At 53.3% G+C, this 18,438-nt stretch overlaps 9 protein-coding genes across 9 annotated transcripts; 3 read left to right on the forward strand and 6 right to left on the reverse strand.

Annotated features, from left to right (window-relative positions):
- Positions 1–12: 12 nt before the first annotated feature.
- Positions 13–2,847, reverse strand: ARO80 (Aro80p; the record flags this gene model as incomplete). The annotated part of the gene is made up of 1 exon (NM_209648.2): positions 13–2,847. The coding sequence occupies one exon, from the start codon at positions 2,845–2,847 to the stop codon at positions 13–15; it is 2,835 nt and encodes a 944-aa protein (NP_984295.2).
- A 515-nt stretch (positions 2,848–3,362) lies between these two features.
- HKR1 (Hkr1p) lies at positions 3,363–10,379 on the reverse strand (the record flags this gene model as incomplete). The annotated part of the gene is made up of 1 exon (NM_209649.2): positions 3,363–10,379. One exon carries the CDS (start codon positions 10,377–10,379, stop codon positions 3,363–3,365), a length of 7,017 nt encoding a protein of 2,338 aa, NP_984296.2.
- An 803-nt stretch (positions 10,380–11,182) lies between these two features.
- Positions 11,183–11,620, forward strand: AIM29 (Aim29p; the record flags this gene model as incomplete). Its single annotated transcript, NM_209650.1, has 1 exon — positions 11,183–11,620. The coding sequence occupies one exon, from the start codon at positions 11,183–11,185 to the stop codon at positions 11,618–11,620; it is 438 nt and encodes a 145-aa protein (NP_984297.1).
- Positions 11,621–11,636: 16 nt separating this feature from the next.
- On the reverse strand, positions 11,637–12,968 carry LPL1 (putative hydrolase; the record flags this gene model as incomplete). Its single annotated transcript, NM_209651.2, has 1 exon — positions 11,637–12,968. One exon carries the CDS (start codon positions 12,966–12,968, stop codon positions 11,637–11,639), a length of 1,332 nt encoding a protein of 443 aa, NP_984298.1.
- Positions 12,969–13,130: 162 nt separating this feature from the next.
- SLD7 (Sld7p) lies at positions 13,131–13,862 on the reverse strand (the record flags this gene model as incomplete). Its single annotated transcript, NM_209652.2, has 1 exon — positions 13,131–13,862. One exon carries the CDS (start codon positions 13,860–13,862, stop codon positions 13,131–13,133), a length of 732 nt encoding a protein of 243 aa, NP_984299.2.
- Positions 13,863–14,074: 212 nt separating this feature from the next.
- Positions 14,075–15,094, forward strand: CKA2 (casein kinase 2 catalytic subunit CKA2; the record flags this gene model as incomplete). Its single annotated transcript, NM_209653.1, has 1 exon — positions 14,075–15,094. The coding sequence occupies one exon, from the start codon at positions 14,075–14,077 to the stop codon at positions 15,092–15,094; it is 1,020 nt and encodes a 339-aa protein (NP_984300.1).
- Positions 15,095–15,331: 237 nt separating this feature from the next.
- On the reverse strand, positions 15,332–16,072 carry AGOS_ADR205C (uncharacterized protein; the record flags this gene model as incomplete). The annotated part of the gene is made up of 1 exon (NM_209654.2): positions 15,332–16,072. The coding sequence occupies one exon, from the start codon at positions 16,070–16,072 to the stop codon at positions 15,332–15,334; it is 741 nt and encodes a 246-aa protein (NP_984301.2).
- A 518-nt stretch (positions 16,073–16,590) lies between these two features.
- RPL3 (60S ribosomal protein uL3) lies at positions 16,591–17,754 on the forward strand (the record flags this gene model as incomplete). The annotated part of the gene is made up of 1 exon (NM_209655.2): positions 16,591–17,754. One exon carries the CDS (start codon positions 16,591–16,593, stop codon positions 17,752–17,754), a length of 1,164 nt encoding a protein of 387 aa, NP_984302.2.
- Positions 17,755–17,806: 52 nt separating this feature from the next.
- YNG1 (Yng1p) lies at positions 17,807–18,325 on the reverse strand (the record flags this gene model as incomplete). Its single annotated transcript, NM_209656.1, has 1 exon — positions 17,807–18,325. The coding sequence occupies one exon, from the start codon at positions 18,323–18,325 to the stop codon at positions 17,807–17,809; it is 519 nt and encodes a 172-aa protein (NP_984303.1).
- Positions 18,326–18,438: the final 113 nt, after the last annotated feature.

An 18,438-nucleotide genomic window follows, 5' to 3' on the forward strand; every position in this document is an offset into this window, starting at 1 on the left:
TGGGAACAGACCTTAATATAGTGAATTAGTATCTATATTGTCTGGGCCACTTTCCATCAGGCGTTCAATAACATCGGTCCATGGTTCGACGAAATCGAGCCCAATCTCATCACTTGTGTGGAGCCAATCAATCAGCTCCCAGGGCAGGTGTGAAGTAGTGTCGAGCGGTGCGGGGTCGGAGCTAGGCGCAGCCAAAGTATGATCCGGTAGAGGTGGAGGATCGGTACCACCCGTCGTTTGAGACTCGGCTGGATGGTGGGGCGGTGAGAATATACGCGCAGCGGGGGTTGCAGAGCACTCAAAGACAGGAACACGAATAGGCTCCCCAGAAACAGAGCGTGGTAATGGTGGAGTGGGAGTAGGCCAGTTTCGGAGCTTCATCTCACTGCAAAGGTACATGAGGATGGTAGAGTACTTGTTGCATAAATGGACGTCATCTGGCGACGCTTCTCGGAGAGTAATAGCAGCTCTTTGGATGGTGTTCACGACCTCATCCGGAGGGATTGCACTTAATGTCAGGATCGCAGATGCCTCGTGCGATGCTGTTAAATGTGCAGCCATCGTGAGATAACATTTTACAATGAATGCAACAGCGCCCACAATACGCTCCACCCAGCGTGTGGGCATATATTTGAGCATCCTAATCCTATGGACGCGTATGGCCGAGCGCAAGACTTCGCGGGCTGCGTTGTATGCAAGCTCGACATAACGTGCACTCTTCATTAGACGATCAAGCCAGGAAGCATTAGGGTGCCTAGGCTTGCGAAAGTCAACGGTCAATGCCAGGGAGTAAATGTAAAGTTGACAGTAGTAGTAGTCGCATATGATACTTTCGGCATCTATTCGTCTCACTAAATCAAGTGGGTTGATACGTGAGAAGTCTGCAGTGGGGTTAAAAGGCGCGCCGCCAGCGGGCACGAGGAGGCTATTGTATTGTGTATACCAATTCTCGATTTGAGGCGAGAGGAGACCAAGTACCGAAAGTATGTGATGTTTTTCACGGAGGACCAGTTTAGCGTGGTTCGAATATATTGTTTCATAACCAACGGACATGATCCTCAGTAGCTCTATCTTCGCGCGTTGGGCGAAAGACAGAAAAACCTGCTGGCCCCCGCGCTCTAGCAAAGAAGATTCATACGCAGTCTCGATGCTCACATTGTTTTTTGTTTGATCCAAACTATCGCAGTATGCTTCAACATATTCACTTCCACCACCTAAGCCGTAGAGGATGCGCTCGTCCTCCAAAAACTCATTATAAAGCTGAGATAGGCCTCTACCCCGAGGGACATGCTTACCGAGTCTCTGTAAAACACTTTTGTAACGTTCCTCAGTTTCAGATGGCATAGGTGGATTGCTAATGGCCGTGCTTGACTCTGAGCCTATAATATTTGCGTTCATCAGAGAATGGGATAATGTACTGTTCTGACCCATGTTCATTGCGCAATTCGTCTCCGAAGTGTGTGTTGCGACGAATATCTTGGAGCTGGTGTTGATAAAATCCATGTCTTGCGCCAGTCGCACCGCATTTCCGACCAGCATCCATGCCATCCTTTTACTACGTCGCATGGCGCTAAGGCCAGATGATCCTTGATCGGCGAGTACAAACCTTCTGGGCCCATTTCGCTCTGTGGCAGGGATCCCAGAACCGCAATGGGCCGTGTTTGCTTTCTCAGAATGGCTCTGCTCATTCTGTCGATCCGTTGCATTTGCGTAATCGTTGCATTTTCGGTGGATGGCGCGTGGGTTCCATTCGGTAAATATCAAGAACACTAGCACTGTACCGATGGAGCGGGTACTGGCCTCAGTCCATACAGTTTGTGATATCATCTGCTGGCAGTAGCGCCAAAGATACTCATGAACGTCAATATTCCGGGTCGGAGAACCGCGATTCGACAACCCGATATCTTCGAACTTGTGATATCTTGCAGATATCGATAAAACCCCACATAGCAAAATGGGGTAGCGTGCTAGTTCCTCCGGATCTTGCATGTGTAAAGGTATATGTGGGAAGAACGGATAATGAGTAACGAAAAATAACTCGGTGAGCCGTATGACTTCTTCTACAGTCAATGTATTGTTGGGCCCCACATATTCAATGTTTCGCAGCAGCGGATACTTCGTAGACTCGGGCTCTTCCTGAGGAGTACGGGATGCTGCGGCTTGGTCCGTTATTGCCTCTGGATTCCGAGGGCCAGAAACCACGGAAGCGTACTGGCCGTTGTGCAAAGGATTGTACAACTGTAGCGTGATCGACTCGCAGATGGCGGCACTATGTTTGCCAACTGCTGTCGAACTTGAAAGTAGCCGCCCATTGTCCTTCGCGACGGAACCGGCTGCCTTCGTTAAGAACTCAAGCGTGTTGTGCAGCGTCGTGAATTCCGAGGACAGCGAAAGCTCGGGCCGTTCGCTGAACTCCGGCTCATCGCTGTTCGATGACTGGTCGTCCCTCCCCCGGTTGGACGCGCTATCCGGGCTCGGATCGCTCCCTGCGGAGAGCGCGGTCGGTTCGCCGCTGAAGCGCCCAGTCGCGGAAGACGGGTCACCGTGCGCGTTCGCGACGCAAATGCCACCGTCAGGCTCGGCGTGTCCTGCCCTGTCGTTCTTTGCAACTCGTATTCTGCGGTTGCGGCCACGTCGGAGTTCCGTAAAAATGCATTCCTTTCGCTCGCGCGAGCACCTCACACAGGGAGGCTCCCGTGGCTTATCCACGGGCCCGAGGTCACATCTCACCTTTCTTGTGCGACAGTTCAGGCATGCCTTATAGATGCGGCGCCACTTGCGGCCGCTACCGGCATTGGAAGACTGTGTCCACTCCTCCACGGAGGGATTCGGTTCTTCTTCCCCCATGTGCGCAAAGCTCAGGTTGGCTTCTCCTAAGGGATCTAAAACTAGCCTATTCTCTCTCAAAGGCGTTACGGCCGTTATTTACGTTAGTCGAATGTGATATCTTTTCATATGGCCAGTGCATAGGAACATCTTAAGTTTTCTCAAGATGCCCTAAATGGATAGTTAATAACGTTATGTCCCGGTAGAAGCCGGGACGGTAAATCGTGCAGGAGATGGTAAGTTCCTCGCGAGGGATTCTAATAACCCCATGCTGACCCCTTGCATAGGCAGAGAGGCCGAGATTTGAAAGGAAGACCTATTTATGATATAGTTACATAAATAACCCTGTGTAGTAGATACAACCCCTTAGAATGGTTGGTTAACAGACAGAGGCCATGGAAATAAAAGACGGTCACAAAAGCACTGGGACGGTGTGCGTGGATAGTTACACCACCCGGTAAGAATTGAAGGGTATCAATTACGCCAGTTAAACGTAATGAAACTGAAGTGTATATGCATTGAGGAAGGCGCCCAGATCATTGCGATGGGCTCCAGCCAAGCGAATGTTCTGTGTGAATAGGTCCAGAAATGCGCAGTTTCGAAATTTTATCTTTCCGGCTGCTTTGCTTTTGATGCATTTTGGATAAGGACTTGGAGCTGCGCACGCCCGTGACGATGTGTTTCCAGCTGTGCCTGTGGTGTTTGTGCGAGGAGGGCGAGCGGGAGGAAAGCCTTCTATCGGAGCTTCCCTTGCTTGCCGAGCCACCAGTAGAAGGCGCAAGGTATTCGGGGGCTGCTTTTTCCAGATCCCAGAGTGTGGAGCTCAGTCTGTTTGATGCGGATGCGACCGCAGATAGGTCCGTTTTAGAGTTCGAGCGCAACATTGTGTTCCGCTCCGCGACGGCAGTGGCGGTTTCCTGAACAGTCACTGAGTACTCATCGAAATTGAATAGTGATGGAGGGCGCTGAGGGCGCATTGGAGGGGCGGGAGTCCGTCCCGAAGCGTGGCTTGAACTCCCTACTGTGTTGAATGTGTTGGTGAAGTAGGTGGTGGTACCGGGCAAAGCTCCTGATGGGAAGGTACATCCACTGTCGGTGGTGGATGTGTTCATTGTGTTGTACTGCATCATTACGTGCGGATATGTTCCGTTGTAGTTACTTGAAGAGCCTTTCGATAAGGTCGTATTGCCCGGTTGGAATGTTCTCTGGTAAACGGAACTATCTTGCGCAGCCATGTTATTGAACCCACCAAACCTGCTATCAAACGCATTTATCATAGACAGGTGGCGGTACATCTCCTCGTCCAACTCGTCGAAGTCTCCGAGCATAACGTCACTCACATCATCGTCATCTTCGCTTCGAGCGAAATCGAAATCCTCATATTCAGGTTCTTGTACGCTAGCCGCGAGGTGGATACCTTGCGATGCCAGATTACTGACCTGCGTCAGTTGTGCAGCTGCCGAGCTGTCGTTATCGAAATCATCTTCGTCCCCTTCGTAAAGGTAGTCATCATAGTTTTCAGGAATATCTCCTTGTAGCCTGATGAACCCCAAGGAATTCTCATTAGAGACATTTTCAACATGCACGGAAGTTGTTCCATAATCAGATGAGAGCGCTACAGTGTTGCCCTGGCAATTTGATGAGTCAGTGATTAGCGTGTTCATCTTGTAGTATTGGTTATTATTGTATTTTTCGATTGTTTCTGTAGCCTTCGGGACCTGGTCGAGGGAAGTGTGGTCAAAGTCAGAATCGTACAATTCTATGTTACCATCGAGGTCTATGTTTTCTTCCTTGATATCGGAAGAAAGATGGTCCAAGTTGTTGACATTTACGCTTTCTACCTCACTTTCATGATATAAGCAATCTGCCTCTTGTTCGAATGCATCAGTAAACGGATCGATACCAGCATAATAATAGTTTCCTTCCTCATCTATATGATATGCAATCCCTTGGCTTAGGCTGTAAACGGTGTTCTCGCCTGTGACAATGATATCATCATCAGTGGCATACCCATGGACACTACCGCTGCTTCCATCGGTAGCAGTCCCATCTTGTTTCTCAGGATCACCCTCATAAAGGGCTGAAGGCTTCAAATCGCTTAACCGATTGTTGAATTGATGGCTATAGAAAAGGCCCAATGATGGCGGAATCTTTTTCTCTCCCAGCACAATTTTGGATTTGACTTTGTTGATCCTGTAAAGCCTGCGAAACAGGTACAAAAATAGTAGAATCCATAGAAAAACACCGAAAGTAAGCACTGTTAAAAATATCAAAAGTCTTTTGGTAATCTTGAACGTAATTTTCGGGGATTTGGAGTTATCTAGACTGCCGTCGCCGTGGTTTGCATACCCGCTAGGACTATAACCATCAGATCCAGAGGTACCACCACCTTGCGCAGGCCGAGGGTTACTCCTATCATGTTGTATAATCCTTACTTTAATAGTGGGATCAATTAAACTCGCAAAGATCTTTAAATTCACATCTGGGTTATTGTATAAAGGGGATTCGGAATCAAGGATTAATTCCTGTAGCTTTGGTACAAGCTTGCTAGGAAAATAGACATGAGCCAATGTAGCAATGTAACCCCGTTCTTCTGAGACATCTGGTGCCAGTTGTTTAACTTTCACAAAAGACAAATCCGGCACATCTGAAGTTTCTTTCTGCACCGCTATCACTTGGGAATGCGTGAAAGAGGACAGTGTGGTTGTATCGCGTGATGCACGAGAATAAAACGAGACGGGAGGTGGCCTTTCCAACTGACGTTTCTCAGTTGGATCATGTATCTTCACGGTCTCTTCTGTATGGCTTTCAAATGGATATGTTAATACTGGTGGTAGAAAGGTGAATATCTGGGCAGATGATAAAGCAAAAGAGGTAACAAACACATAATTCAAGCCCTTTAAAAACCCTATCGATATCAGATCATACCCATCGCTGCCTTCTACGAGACTTTGAGGATGAATAGCTGCCGGTAGTAGAGTCGTTGATACACCTCCTGTCGTAGAAGCTGCATTCGGTAAGTGTTGTTGAACTGATTCTGTAATAATTGTTGCAGGTAACCAATCTGTTTTCTCAAATACCTTTGAAGAAGCTGCTACCGCATTCGATGAACCAGCAGCTGGGGTAGGCGCACTAGCGATACTATTCCTTGTAGTGGGAATTTCAGTATTAAAAGCTGTAACCGTATTAGTCGGAGTACCTGAGCCGGGAGAAATGGATGGAGGAGCTGTGGATCGGAAATCAGAATCAGTGGAAAAGTTCTCCGTGTTAGGAACGGAGCTATAGCTCAAAACACCAACTGTAATGGTTGCCGCATTTGTCGCCGTGCTAGCAGGCTTTGTAGTCGAAGGGGGATGGCTGAATGTTGAAATTTGGAAAGTTGAGGTACGGGCAATAGAAGCACTAGCAGTTTCAGCAGATGATGGTATATATGAGGGTTCCTGTTGTGACAGAGGCGAAGAAGGTAACACCAACGTATTAGATGTAGTAGCCAACGATAAAGTAGAAGACACAAATGGCTGTGATGAAACGGTATTAGTCTGCCTCAATCCTGAGTCTACTGTGTTTGTTGTAGATACCGAGGAAAATGACGGTATAACTAGAAATGGAGTGGTGGTGGGCGTAGAAATAGTATTCGACCAAAAAATATCAGAAGATGAAGGTGCAGAAAAAGTGAAGGATTTAGAAGTAGTTGAAATTGTACTTCCCCCAATTGTCGGGAAGCCAATGTTTTGGCTGCTAGAAATATATTCGGATGATGTATGATGGGAAGTTGTTTCTGTAGCAGTGGTGGCCTGCTCTGTTGTGCTTGGGAGAGAAAACGATATTGTAGAACCACTGGAAGTTGACTCTCCTGGTACAAATACTGATGAAAGAGATGATCTGGAAGAACTTTCAGAAGGGCTAGTCGTCACGGATATACCATGAGAAGTACCTGTGGTCTGTGAATCAGTGGATGTGTGATGGCCGCTTGTAGTATCAATCTCTGATGTAGTATACGATTTAACTGGTGTAGTGCCCGTCTCTGTGGTAGTGGTGCTGAATGTACTAGAACTTTCTGAGGAATGAGGATTCGATATGGTGTGAGTGCCAACTGAAAGAGGGTACCCCAATTTATAACTGATGTCCTTTGAAGACTGTGTTGAAACGACTTCGCTTGCTGGAGATGTGATGGAGTTCAATCGAGAGGTTGAACCGGACTTACTGAGCTCGTCTGTTGGGCTTGCAGTCAGAGTACTTGATATAACGCCTCCGATAGACGTGGTTTCTAGGCGAGGTGTTGTAAATGGTGTAAACCCAGTTGTAGAGCCAGATGGAGTCCCCGATGGAGTCCCCGATGAAGTTCCGGATGAAGTCCCGGATGGAGTCCCGGATGGAGTCCCGGATGAAGTTCCGGATGGAGTCCCGGATGGAGTCCCGGATGGAGTCCCGGATGGAGTCCCGGATGGAGTCCCGGATGGAGTCCCGGATGGAGTCCCGGATGGAGTCCCGGATGGAGTCCCGGATGGAGTCCCGGATGGAGTCCCGGATGGAGTCCCGGATGGAGTCCCGGATGGAGTCCCGGATGGAGTCCCGGATGGAATCACAGATGGAGTCCCGGATGGAGTCCGCGATGAAGTTCCGGATGGAGTCCTGGATGAAGTCCCGGATGAAGTCCCGGATGAAGTCCCCGATGGAGTCCCCGATGGATCATGCGTCAACGCGGAAGATATTGAAGCGGCAGTGGAGCCAGTACGCTCGTCTGTGCTGGGGGTATTACTAACACCTGTAGACGGGTTTGCTGCCGAGTTGGAAGTAAATGAACTCGGTGCCTGAGTTGCAGTTTTTATAGTGTTCGGCGCAGTTTTTGAAGATGATGTGACCGTTGAAGACACAAGGGAGTCCATACTACCGCCTTTGGTGGTGGTACTTTTGCCACTACCAAAAATAGAACTGACACCAAGTAAGATATCTTTAGGATCTTGCGACCCTGTGGAGGTTATGGAGCCACTCGCGCTTGTGCTAGCCGACATTGTAGTACTACCAGTCTCGGTCCTTGTAGTTATGGTGGCTTCTTGTCCCGAATTCGTCGGGCCTGTATGTGTATTGCTAATTGTACTACTGTCGGCTTGAGTGGGCGTAACTTGAGATGTAGTTTCAGCTGCGGTACTAGTCGCAGGTACATTCTCCGATGTCTTCTTTGTAGATATACTCTCCACACCGCTGCTGGACGAGTTGTTGTCCATCGTGGTTGCAGTAGATTTGTTCTCAGCAGCGGTTGTCGTCGACTTGTTATCCACGGTGTTAATGGTAGATATGTTTTCTGCACTAATGGTTGTCGTAGGCTTGACTTCTGAAGTGGTCGTAACGGATGTATCTCCAGTGGTGGACGTTCGTTGAGTGTCCATCCTAGTCGTAGTGTCAGATGTATGCTCCGCAGCAGAAGTCGTTGTGGGCTTGGCCTCCGTAGTGGTAGTTTTAGACTTATCCTCCGCGGTAGTCGTGGTCATAGCTCTAGTCTCTGTGTTGGTAGTACTAGTTTTATCCTCGGATTTGATGGTCGTCGTGCCGTCCGTAGTGGTACTAGTAGGTTTCTCTACCGCCGTTGTGGCTTCTGAAGTGGTTTCTGAGGTAGTGGTTGTGGATCTGCCATCTGTAGTAGTAGACTTGTTCCCTTCTGTAGTTGTTGTCGTGGGTTGCTCAGCCCTGGAAGTAGAGGTCTTTGTAATACTCTCTGAGTTCGATGTTGTCTTCAATATGTCTGAACTAGTGGTCGTCGTCGCCTCACTAGCTTTACTAGTGGTCGTCGTCGCCTCGCTAGCTTTACTAGTGGTCGTCGTCGCCTCGCTAGCTTTACTAGTGGTCGTCGTCGCCTCGCTAGCTTTACTAGTGGTCGTCGTCGCCTCGCTAGCTTTACTAGTGGTCGTCGTCGCCTCGCTAGCTTTACTAGTGGTCGTCGTCGCCTCGCTAGCTTTACTAGTGGTCGTCGTCGCCTCGCTAGCTTTACTAGTGGCCGTCGTCGCCTCGCTAGCTTTACTAGTGGTCGTCGTCGCCTCAGTAGTTTCACTAGGCTTCGTGCTCATTTCGCTTGTCTTGGAACTTTCCGCCGAGGTCTCAGTTGTAGATGTTCTCGCAGAGGACGTATGTTGTTCAGAAGTACTACTCGTTATAGTCGATGCATCGATAGTGCTAGGAAGCTCGGATCTATTCGAACTACTACCAGTACGAAATGTACTTGTGTTCTCGGTCACCGACGATGGTTCGCTCGTCTTAGACTTAAAGGACTCGACAGTACTTCCCGAGAGGGTTGACCTACTATTGCCGGTAGCCGTCGCCTCTATTGTAGAAGTGGTTGGTTGTTGTGAATCGCTACTGTCATGGGATTTCTGGTCGACGGATGATCCTGAGGAAGTACGTGTGCTAACCGGAGACGATATCGAGATTGGCGTCGATGTACTTCTTCTACCTTCAAAGCTGGAAGATTTTTTTGTCAACGCCTCGGTGGATGTACTAACAGAAGTGACTTCCGTTGTAGTGGATGCATGAAAGGATTCCAGCGAAAGTTCCGAAGTTATGCTAGGCTGCCAGCTACTGTAAACAGATGATGTCGATTTGTCTGTAAAAGTTTTAGCCGTCAGTGTGAACTTCTCACTGGTGGATAATGAAACTGACCCCGACAGTCCAGTTTTATCAGAGCTTAATGCTGTCCCGAACTGCTCGTGACTAATGCTAGTGGTGAACCCTGATGCAGCAGCACTTCCAGCAGTATCTTGCTGTTCTGGACCCGTTTTGTGAGATAAGGAAGCTATATTCGCGGGTTGGAACGCAGAATTCCTCCCAGTGCTCCCTGTTTCTGTAGAGTCTCCATTCATATAAACAGAATCAAGTGACGTCGTAGAGCGGATATCGGCCTCCGTGGCCGTGGCCGTGGTAGATCGCAGTGCGTCCGCATGCGTGGAGCTCCCAGTTTTATGCAGATTTGTGGAGGGTATTATCTGTGTATTGCTTTGAGCAACGCTCAGTAGATTGGAAGAAGCTTCAAATGAACCATCCGGTGTGCCTGAAAATGAAGACACCGTAGAGGTAACTATCTGTCCGACGCCGTCGGCAACAGAAGTGGATGGCGGCAGCCCCGTGGAGGTAAGCCCTATGGGATCTGACGACGCTGAAAATGTGGCTGGTGGCTCCGGCGCCAGAGTCTGTTCTGTGGACAGCGTCTCCAATCCCTGTATCACATGGCTGCTCGGCGTGCCCGATACCAGCGGCTCCGGACGGCTGCCGTTCACCGGCCCCGCCAGCTGGCGTTTTACTGTGCGTCCTCGTAGCGCTGGAACTGAGCAACACTCGTGTAGCGCCGCACCCAGCGCCTGGGCCGCCGGGCCCGCCTGTCGTACATCTACCACCAACGGCGCCGCCCCGTCTGCCGTCCCCCCTGCCGCCCGTACGTATCTGCGCCGCACTTCTCGCTCGTCTGATGCGGCCCCATGTCGCCTGTTCGCTCCCTCGGCTGCGTCCGTTAACGCCCAGAGAAGGCTCAAAAGGAGTATCGCTTTCATCTTCGTTGTACCTGCCATCGAAAGCCTGTTTCTCCTCCTATCGTGCCACACACGGTATATCGCAACTAGATTGTTTGCCCTCGAGATATATCGATCTCCTCGCTCCTGCTGCGCCCAGTGGCCTGTGTCTGAGATGATGACAGTGCTGGAGGTTGGCAAATGTTGTAAACTGCTTTTTTGGTCCGAAAAATTCCAAGTTTAGATACGGGCCCACTACTAAACTACATTAAATAGAGCAGATGAAAACTTGGCAACCCGTGGAAGACTACTGAACGATCCAATTCTTTTTGCTTACTATGTCTTTTAGGCTCCGTGCCGTCTGGCCGGGTGCCCAGTGCACTACGCGCGATGTCAACGCCCGAGGTGCCAGATAAATCACGTGCGGACCAGATTACAGACGCACTGTTGTGATTGTATATACAACGCGGTGGCAGGCCTCAGAACGGGAATGCACCTAGCCTGGCTCCACTTTGCGGGTATGGGCTGGGACAGATCTGTCAGCAGACCCACTCGTAGAATGCCAGGTTGTGGGACACAGCTTAGAATGTTCGCCCCGGTGTCGATGTTTACGGATGCGGTGTGCTGTATCCAGAATTGGAAGTTGCCGGTTCTCGAGCGGCCCCGGTCAACGCCACGTACGCAGGAGACAACGGTGCGCGGCGGTTAGGCCGAGATCCCAAAGCGGCAGGGAAGCTTCCCGATCCGGCAAGGAGTTTTGAAATAGGGAATGTAAACACAACGCATGGTGTGTGGGTTTGGTGTGTGGGTTTGATGTGCGGGTGTCTGCCGGCGGTGAAGTTGCCGCGAGACAGCTGTAGCCCATGGCGTGTACCCCAAACATGCAGAACCACAGGGAGACGCTGGCGGCAGAGGCCACGAGACCGGCCACGATCACAGTTCGCGTGATCAAGTCCTTTCCGTACCGCAACGTCAAGAGCTTCGTGCTGCACGGGTACGACCTGGAGCGCAAGACGGCAAAGGACCTGTTGGCAGACGCAAAGGCGCACCTGCAGTCTGCGGCGGCGTTCCGGGCGTTCCGCACGGTGGAGTACGACGCGCTGAAAATATACACGCACGCTCACGGGTCCAAGACGGTGAACCTGGTGATAAACCTGAACCGCGACGAGTGGGTGCTCGACGTGACGGACGGCGTGCGGAGTCTGGCGGAGTGGGGCGTGCGCGACGAGACGGAGCTGTCGCTGTTTAACATGGCGGCTTACCGGGAGTATGCGGCGGACCCCGAGGACCGTTGGGTATAGAGTATGTAGTAGACAGTTAAGCTTCGGACACCAGGTGGCGGGCGAGCAGGGCCGCGAAGCGCACGCTGGCGACCGCGGACTCACAGGAGCGCTTGAGGCCCTGCCGCGCGACGATCCCGTCGTGGGCATTTAATGCGCGGATGTAGACCGGTACACGGATCCAAGCGAGCGAGTCGAGGTTGCGCAGCATTTGCTGCCGCTTGGGGTCGAGCGGAAGGCGGGGGAAGCGGTCGCTCGCGGGGCGGTTCACGGAGTACTTGGCGAGGAACTTGGCCCAGGACATCGCGCGGTCAGAGGGCGCGGGGGGCGCCGCCTGCTGCGCGGGCTCCACAGCGAAGTCTGCGTTGACAATGTCGCCCACGGCCTCGCGCACGGTCTCGTTCAGCCCTTCCGCAACCTTCAGGCGCCGCTTGATGATCATGTGCCCGTCGCCCCGCGATATCCGGCTCTGTTCCGTGAGCGTCACCATGTAGCTGTACATGGTCGCCAGCACATTGACAAAGACCAGCAGTGGCAGCAGCGTAAACGAAAACGGCAGCAACAGCAGCAGCCACATGGCCCCCATGTGCCATTTCCTCGCGTGCGTCGGTGCACTCTTCACGGGATCCAGGGCGGCCAGGTCGATCACACGTGGACACACAGCAAGGTCGTCCTGGGTGGGCAGTGCCGTCTCGAACTTGTATAGCAGCTGGTTGTTGGTCTCGAGGAACGGATCGCAGTCCGTAATGAAGGCGGTGTAGAAGGCGACGGTCCGGTCGTTCTTGACGTTCGCAAGGCACACGCGGTGGCGGAACCGCGCGAGCTGCTCCAGGTATACCCCCTCTGTCATCCGCACCAATGTGTCATCATTCTCGTAGGCCAGGAACAGTTGCCGGCCACTGCGCCCGAGGAAATGCGACCCCACAAAGCGCGCCACCGGGAGCACTGCCCCCATCACAGTCGACTTTGCTTGCGGGTTACGGGGTTGGTAGAACTGCACGCCCAGGTGGGGGGTAGCAAACGTCATAAACAACACAGGTCTCATGTGTCCGAATATCACGCGGCACTCTGTGAATATCGTCCCGATCACGAATCGTGAGACAAGTCCGCCCATGGAGTACCCGATGAAGCTGATCCGGTCGAACTTCTGCGGGTCCCGAGCCTGGACAAACTCTGTCAGCTCTACCACTGTCTGATACCCGACGAGCTCGATCCCGTGTAACGTCTTGACATATCCATTGCTCCGTGGCACGTAAAACACCGCATCGTCTCCAAGCGCCTCCGAGAACGCCGTCTTGATGGAGTTCATGTGGGAGTGTGTCCCCCATAGTCCGTGCACTAAAACAAACAGGTGCTTCTTGTTGGGCATCGTATATTGCTTCTCTTTGGTGATCCTTGTGAACTGTGCGGCAGATGACTGGGGCTATGCTTACGTATAAATAGTCAGCTGTAAGCACATGGTAACGGGTGGAAAAAGGAATCCGACGGGGAGGGGGCACATCTTTACCGGTTGCGGTCGCGGGCCAGTGGTTTAAGACCTTGTAAATAGTTTGAGGAGGGTCTCAACGCAGTCTTGCAGGGCCTCAAACGGAACGTCGGCCGAGGCTGCGAGCTCATCGCGGAAGGCGAACTCGCTGGCCTGGAAGACGGCTCGGTACAGCTTTTCGTAGCGTGCTTGCGGCACGGCGCGTAGACGCAGGCCCCCGAGGATGCACTGTGACAGCCGCGCAACAAAGCGCTGGCGGGCATCGCTTGTGTTCGCGGGATCTTGCCGATTCTCGGCCGCCCGGCGCCGGGCGCCGGATCGCAGAACAAGGGTGTCAATGCGTGCAGCCGGTAGCACGGGCTTAAGCGCGGCGTCCAGGGCGTGCTTGCGGGACAGATCCAGGGTAAAACAGCACAGCTCAAAGTGCGAGTCCGCGCCGAGTTCCTTGTGGAAGATGAGGTACTCCTTCGAGGCCCGGGTAGGCGCGAGCTCGACAACAAGCCCTCGGGCGCGATGGCGCCGCCGCAACAGCTTGGCTGCGAAAAAAGCGCGTGTGGTGGTGCTGCTGCTGAAGCACCGATAGGAGTTGCTGCGGCCCGCCCATACTGGCAGCCGGTCCAGGGAGATAGCCTGCAGTAGTCGTCCAGTCAGTCCGGTGTGAGAGGCGGGGCGCGAAGAGCTGGATCCCCTGCGTTGCCAGAGTTGCACGTCTCGCAGCACTACGCCGCGCCCCACAGCGAGGCGCAGTTCGAACCACTTGTCCCAGTCGCTGGCCATCTAGCTCGTATGCTCAAGAGGCTGCGTGGCCGTCGACGATCACGTGCTTGCCTTGGACCCCGTTAGTGGACTTGTAGTGAAAAAAGTTGTGCTTGCCGTGTGGCGAACTTGCCATCTTCGTAGCTAACCAGAGCAAGAACAGGCCTTAAACGTGCGGAAGTATTTGCCGGGAAGGTAGGTGGACTCGCAGCCGTGACTCGAAAGCTAGAAGCATGTCACTACCGCCATCTACACTGAACCAGAAAAGTGCGCGAGTATACTCGACTGCGAGGGTATACAAGGATGCCTGTGCGCAGCGGTCGCAAGACTACTGGGACTACGAGCAGGGCATCACAATTAACTGGGGCAAGATTAATAACTACGAGATCATAAACAAAATAGGCCGTGGTAAGTACTCAGAGGTGTTCCGTGGAAAAAGCATTGTCAACGACCATCCGTGCGTGATCAAAGTTCTGAAGCCAGTGAAGATGAAGAAGATATACCGTGAACTGAAGATTTTGACGAACCTGACAGGCGGCCCGAACATCATCGGGCTGCTGGACATCGTCCAGGACCCAGGCTCGAAGATTCCTGCGCTGATCTTCGAGGAAGTCAAGAACGTGGAGTTCCGCACGCTGTACCCGGCGTTCACGCTGTCGGACACGCAGCACTACTTCAAGCAGCTGCTTATTGCGCTAGATTACTGTCACTCGATGGGCATCATGCATCGGGACGTCAAGCCACAGAATGTTATGATCGACCCCACTGAGCGCAAGCTCCGGCTTATCGACTGGGGTCTCGCGGAGTTCTACCACCCTGGCGTGGACTACAACGTGCGCGTGGCCTCCCGCTACCACAAGGGCCCAGAGTTACTTGTGAACTTGAACCAGTATGATTACTCTCTCGACCTCTGGTCGGTTGGGTGCATGCTGGCAGCTATCGTTTTCAAGAAGGAGCCGTTTTTCAAAGGCAGTACCAACCCGGACCAGCTTGTTAAGATCGCGCGCGTTCTCGGCACCAAGCAGCTGCTCGCCTACCTGGAGCATTACGGTCTGACGCTTCCTCATGAGTACGACAACATCATGAAAGACTTCGAACGCAAGCCATGGAGTTACTTCATATCGGATGACAACACGCTTGCCGTCCCAGAGGTTGTCGACCTAATTGATCATTTGCTGCGCTATGACCACCAGGAAAGGTTGACTGCTAAGGAAGCTATGGACCATGACTTTTTCAAAAAGGAGTACCCTTAGCATTTGGGAGTGTCTAACACTATGAGAGAATAGATTTGCAATGGATCTGTGACCTAGTATAAACGAGGACCCAATTGTAAAACAATTTAATTCTTATAATATATATTTGTTCTATTTGTTTATCTACTCAGCTATTACCCTCCTAATTACCGTAGACATCGGAGACTCTGGCGCCCGCGCCAGTCAGCCAACCACTATTCCGGCCGATTCAGGACTCGGCCAATCCGTTCGTAGGTGTTACATCAAGTAGTCGTCGTATGCCCGATGCACGAGGCACCCCGCGGCGTATTCCGTATCGTCTACCGAGTCCACGATTATGCATTCTGGGGCAGATGCGCGCCGTTCCTCATTCCAGCGGTCGTTGAGTACCGTGAACCGATCGTGGCACCCGCCAAACCAGTCGATATTACGTTGTTGTACATGCTCGTTAAAATGCAGTCCCCTGTGGCCCCCGCGCGACTGTCTGCGGTGCCTGCACTCCAGGATCGAGGACGCGCTGGAGCCCGCGGACGTCATGCCGCTCCACGCATCGCTGTCGCTGTCCGACACCTGCGCGTCGCAGTCGCCGGCCCACATCTTCGCGCCGCACCTGCACCACGGCCGCATGCGGCACGCGTCCGCGCTCATCGTGGGCCCGTATAGCAGCGTCACGTCGTTCTCCTTATTCCAGTTGATCTGCAGCGGGTCTATTTTGTTGTGTTCGAGCCCAAACTGCCTCATTGACCAGCGTCTCCACAGACAGTGCTGCAGGCGCTGCACGTACAGCTCGTAGCCATACTGGTCCTCCATCGCGCAGCTCGGGAGCCTCAGCAGCCGCCGCTTGCCCATCTTCACCAGCGACTGCCAGATTTCAAACACCTTCCGGGGCTCTTCCGCCAGCGAGCACCGGAAGTAGTCCACGGCCGGCCTGTCCAGGTCTGTCGCGTTGTCCAGCAACGTCAGGTTCTGCTTTACAAGTACTACGTCGTCTATGCTCATCGGTGCAAATCACTTTGACGTGAAGAACGGAGCAGCCACTTTACTACGTCGATTCCGCCGTTATATATCGCGCGGTCCTCGCTGCTCGATGCGACGTCGAAACCCATAGAGCTTATGCTCCCCTCGCTGCCATAAGCGGATCTGACAGCCAAGGGGCTCTTTGACCTTCCATTCCTCTCCCGGTAATAGAGTCACGCCACCAGGCCCACTACTAAACGGGACCAGGCTTGGGGCAGATATTTGTAAATCCTGAAAATCCGGCCCAGGGGACTTAGACGTCAGCGTCATCCAGATGCAAAGTCCGCGCGGCGTTACCCGGGCGCCGGGTGTGGTTACCCGGGCGCCGGGTTTCACGATCTATTACCCGGCCATAGGGCAGGCGCGCGGGCGACTCAAAAGTAACGGTGAAAAATTTTCACCGGAAGATCTACGGGCATCGCAGGAAAGCTAGCAATATAAGACTGCACAAGCACGCAAGCAGCAGGTTTCTCTCGTCTCACGCACCATCGCAAACTACAATGTCTCACAGAAAGTACGAAGCACCACGTCACGGCCACTTGGGGTTCTTGCCAAGAAAGAGAGCTGCCTCCATCAGAGGTAGAGTCAAGGCTTTCCCTAAGGACGACAAGTCCAAGCCAGTCGCGCTAACCTCGTTCTTGGGTTACAAGGCTGGTATGACCACTATCGTCAGAGACTTGGACAGACCCGGCTCCAAGTTCCACAAGAGAGAGATCGTCGAGGCCGTCTCTGTCGTGGACACCCCACCAATGGTGGTTGTCGGTGTTGTCGGCTACATCGAGACTCCAAGAGGTTTGAGATCCTTGACCACCGTCTGGGCCGAGCACTTGTCCGACGAGATCAAGAGAAGATTCTACAAGAACTGGTACAAGTCCAAGAAGAAGGCGTTCACCAAGTACTCCGCCAAGTACGCGCAGGACGGCGCCGCCATCGAGAGAGAGTTGGCCAGAATCAAGAAGTACGCCTCTGTCGTCAGAGTGCTAGCGCACACCCAGGTCAGAAAGACCCCACTTGTCCAGAAGAAGGCCCACCTAGCTGAGATCCAGTTGAACGGTGGTTCCGTCTCCGAGAAGGTCGACTGGGCCAGAGAGCACTTCGAGAAGACCGTGTCCGTCGACTCCGTCTTCGAGCAGAACGAGATGATTGACGTCATCGCCGTCACCAAGGGTCACGGTTTCGAGGGTGTTACCCACAGATGGGGCACCAAGAAGCTACCAAGAAAGACCCACAGAGGTCTAAGAAAGGTTGCCTGTATCGGTGCATGGCATCCAGCCCACGTCATGTGGACTGTGGCCAGAGCCGGTCAAAACGGTTACCACCACAGAACCTCGATCAACCACAAGGTCTACAGAATTGGCAAGGGCGGTGACGAAGGCAACGCTGCCACCGAGTTCGACAGAACCAAGAAGACCATCACCCCTATGGGCGGCTTCGTGCACTACGGTGCCGTGAACAACGACTTCGTCATGGTCAAGGGTTCCATCCCAGGTACCAGAAAGAGAGTTGTCACCTTGAGAAAGTCTCTATACACCTCCACCTCCAGAAGAGCCTTGGAGGAGGTCAACCTAAAGTGGATCGACACCGCCTCCAAGTTCGGTAAGGGTCGCTTCCAGACCCCTGCTGAGAAGCACGCCTTCATGGGTACCCTCAAGAAGGACTTGTAAGCGCCACGTTCTGGTTTTTTGTAGCTACGTAGCTTTTTCCCAGTACACTGCTCTACCTACGCGCCTGCCGCCGGCACCGCTCGCTGCAAAACCACCGCGCGTTTGCCGCCGGTGCCGCCGCCAGCCCCACGCACCCGTAGTGGAACCACTCGTGCGGGCACCGCGAGTTGTCGCACGCCACCATGCGCCCGTACGACACGTCGCCGCAGAAACAGTATCTCGCCTCGTCGTCGCCGGCCCGCGCCGCGCCCTGCTTCGCCTCCAGCCGGCTCCGCTTCAGGCTGATGCGGATCTTCAGCTGCGGCTGCGGCGCCTCCCGCCCCGCGCGCTGCGCCCGCACGTGCGCGCTGTATCTCTCCGCCACCCCGGCCAGCTCCTTCAGCTCCGCGCGCTGCCACTCCAGCCGCCGTATGTGCTGCCGCACCAGCGCCTGCAGGTGCCGCGCCTCGTTGACCGCGGCCTCGCCGCGCGCGCCCTGCAGCTCCAGGCCCTGCACCGTCCACAGCGTGCGGATCACCTCGCAGGGCAGGTGGTCCAGCGTCTCCAGGAAGTTGTAGCGTATATCGTCCATCCGCAGCGACCTCGCCGTGCTCGTAGGCCACCGCCGCGGCTGCCGATATGCGCCGGGCGCGCTCCGCGACAACACGCCAGCAAATAGTCACGTGACGCGCGCCGAGCGTCTTT

Source organism: Eremothecium gossypii, chromosome IV, assembly GCF_000091025.4.
Source record: "Eremothecium gossypii ATCC 10895 chromosome IV, complete sequence".
In the NCBI taxonomy this organism is placed as follows: Eukaryota; Fungi; Ascomycota; class Saccharomycetes; order Saccharomycetales; family Saccharomycetaceae; genus Eremothecium; species Eremothecium gossypii.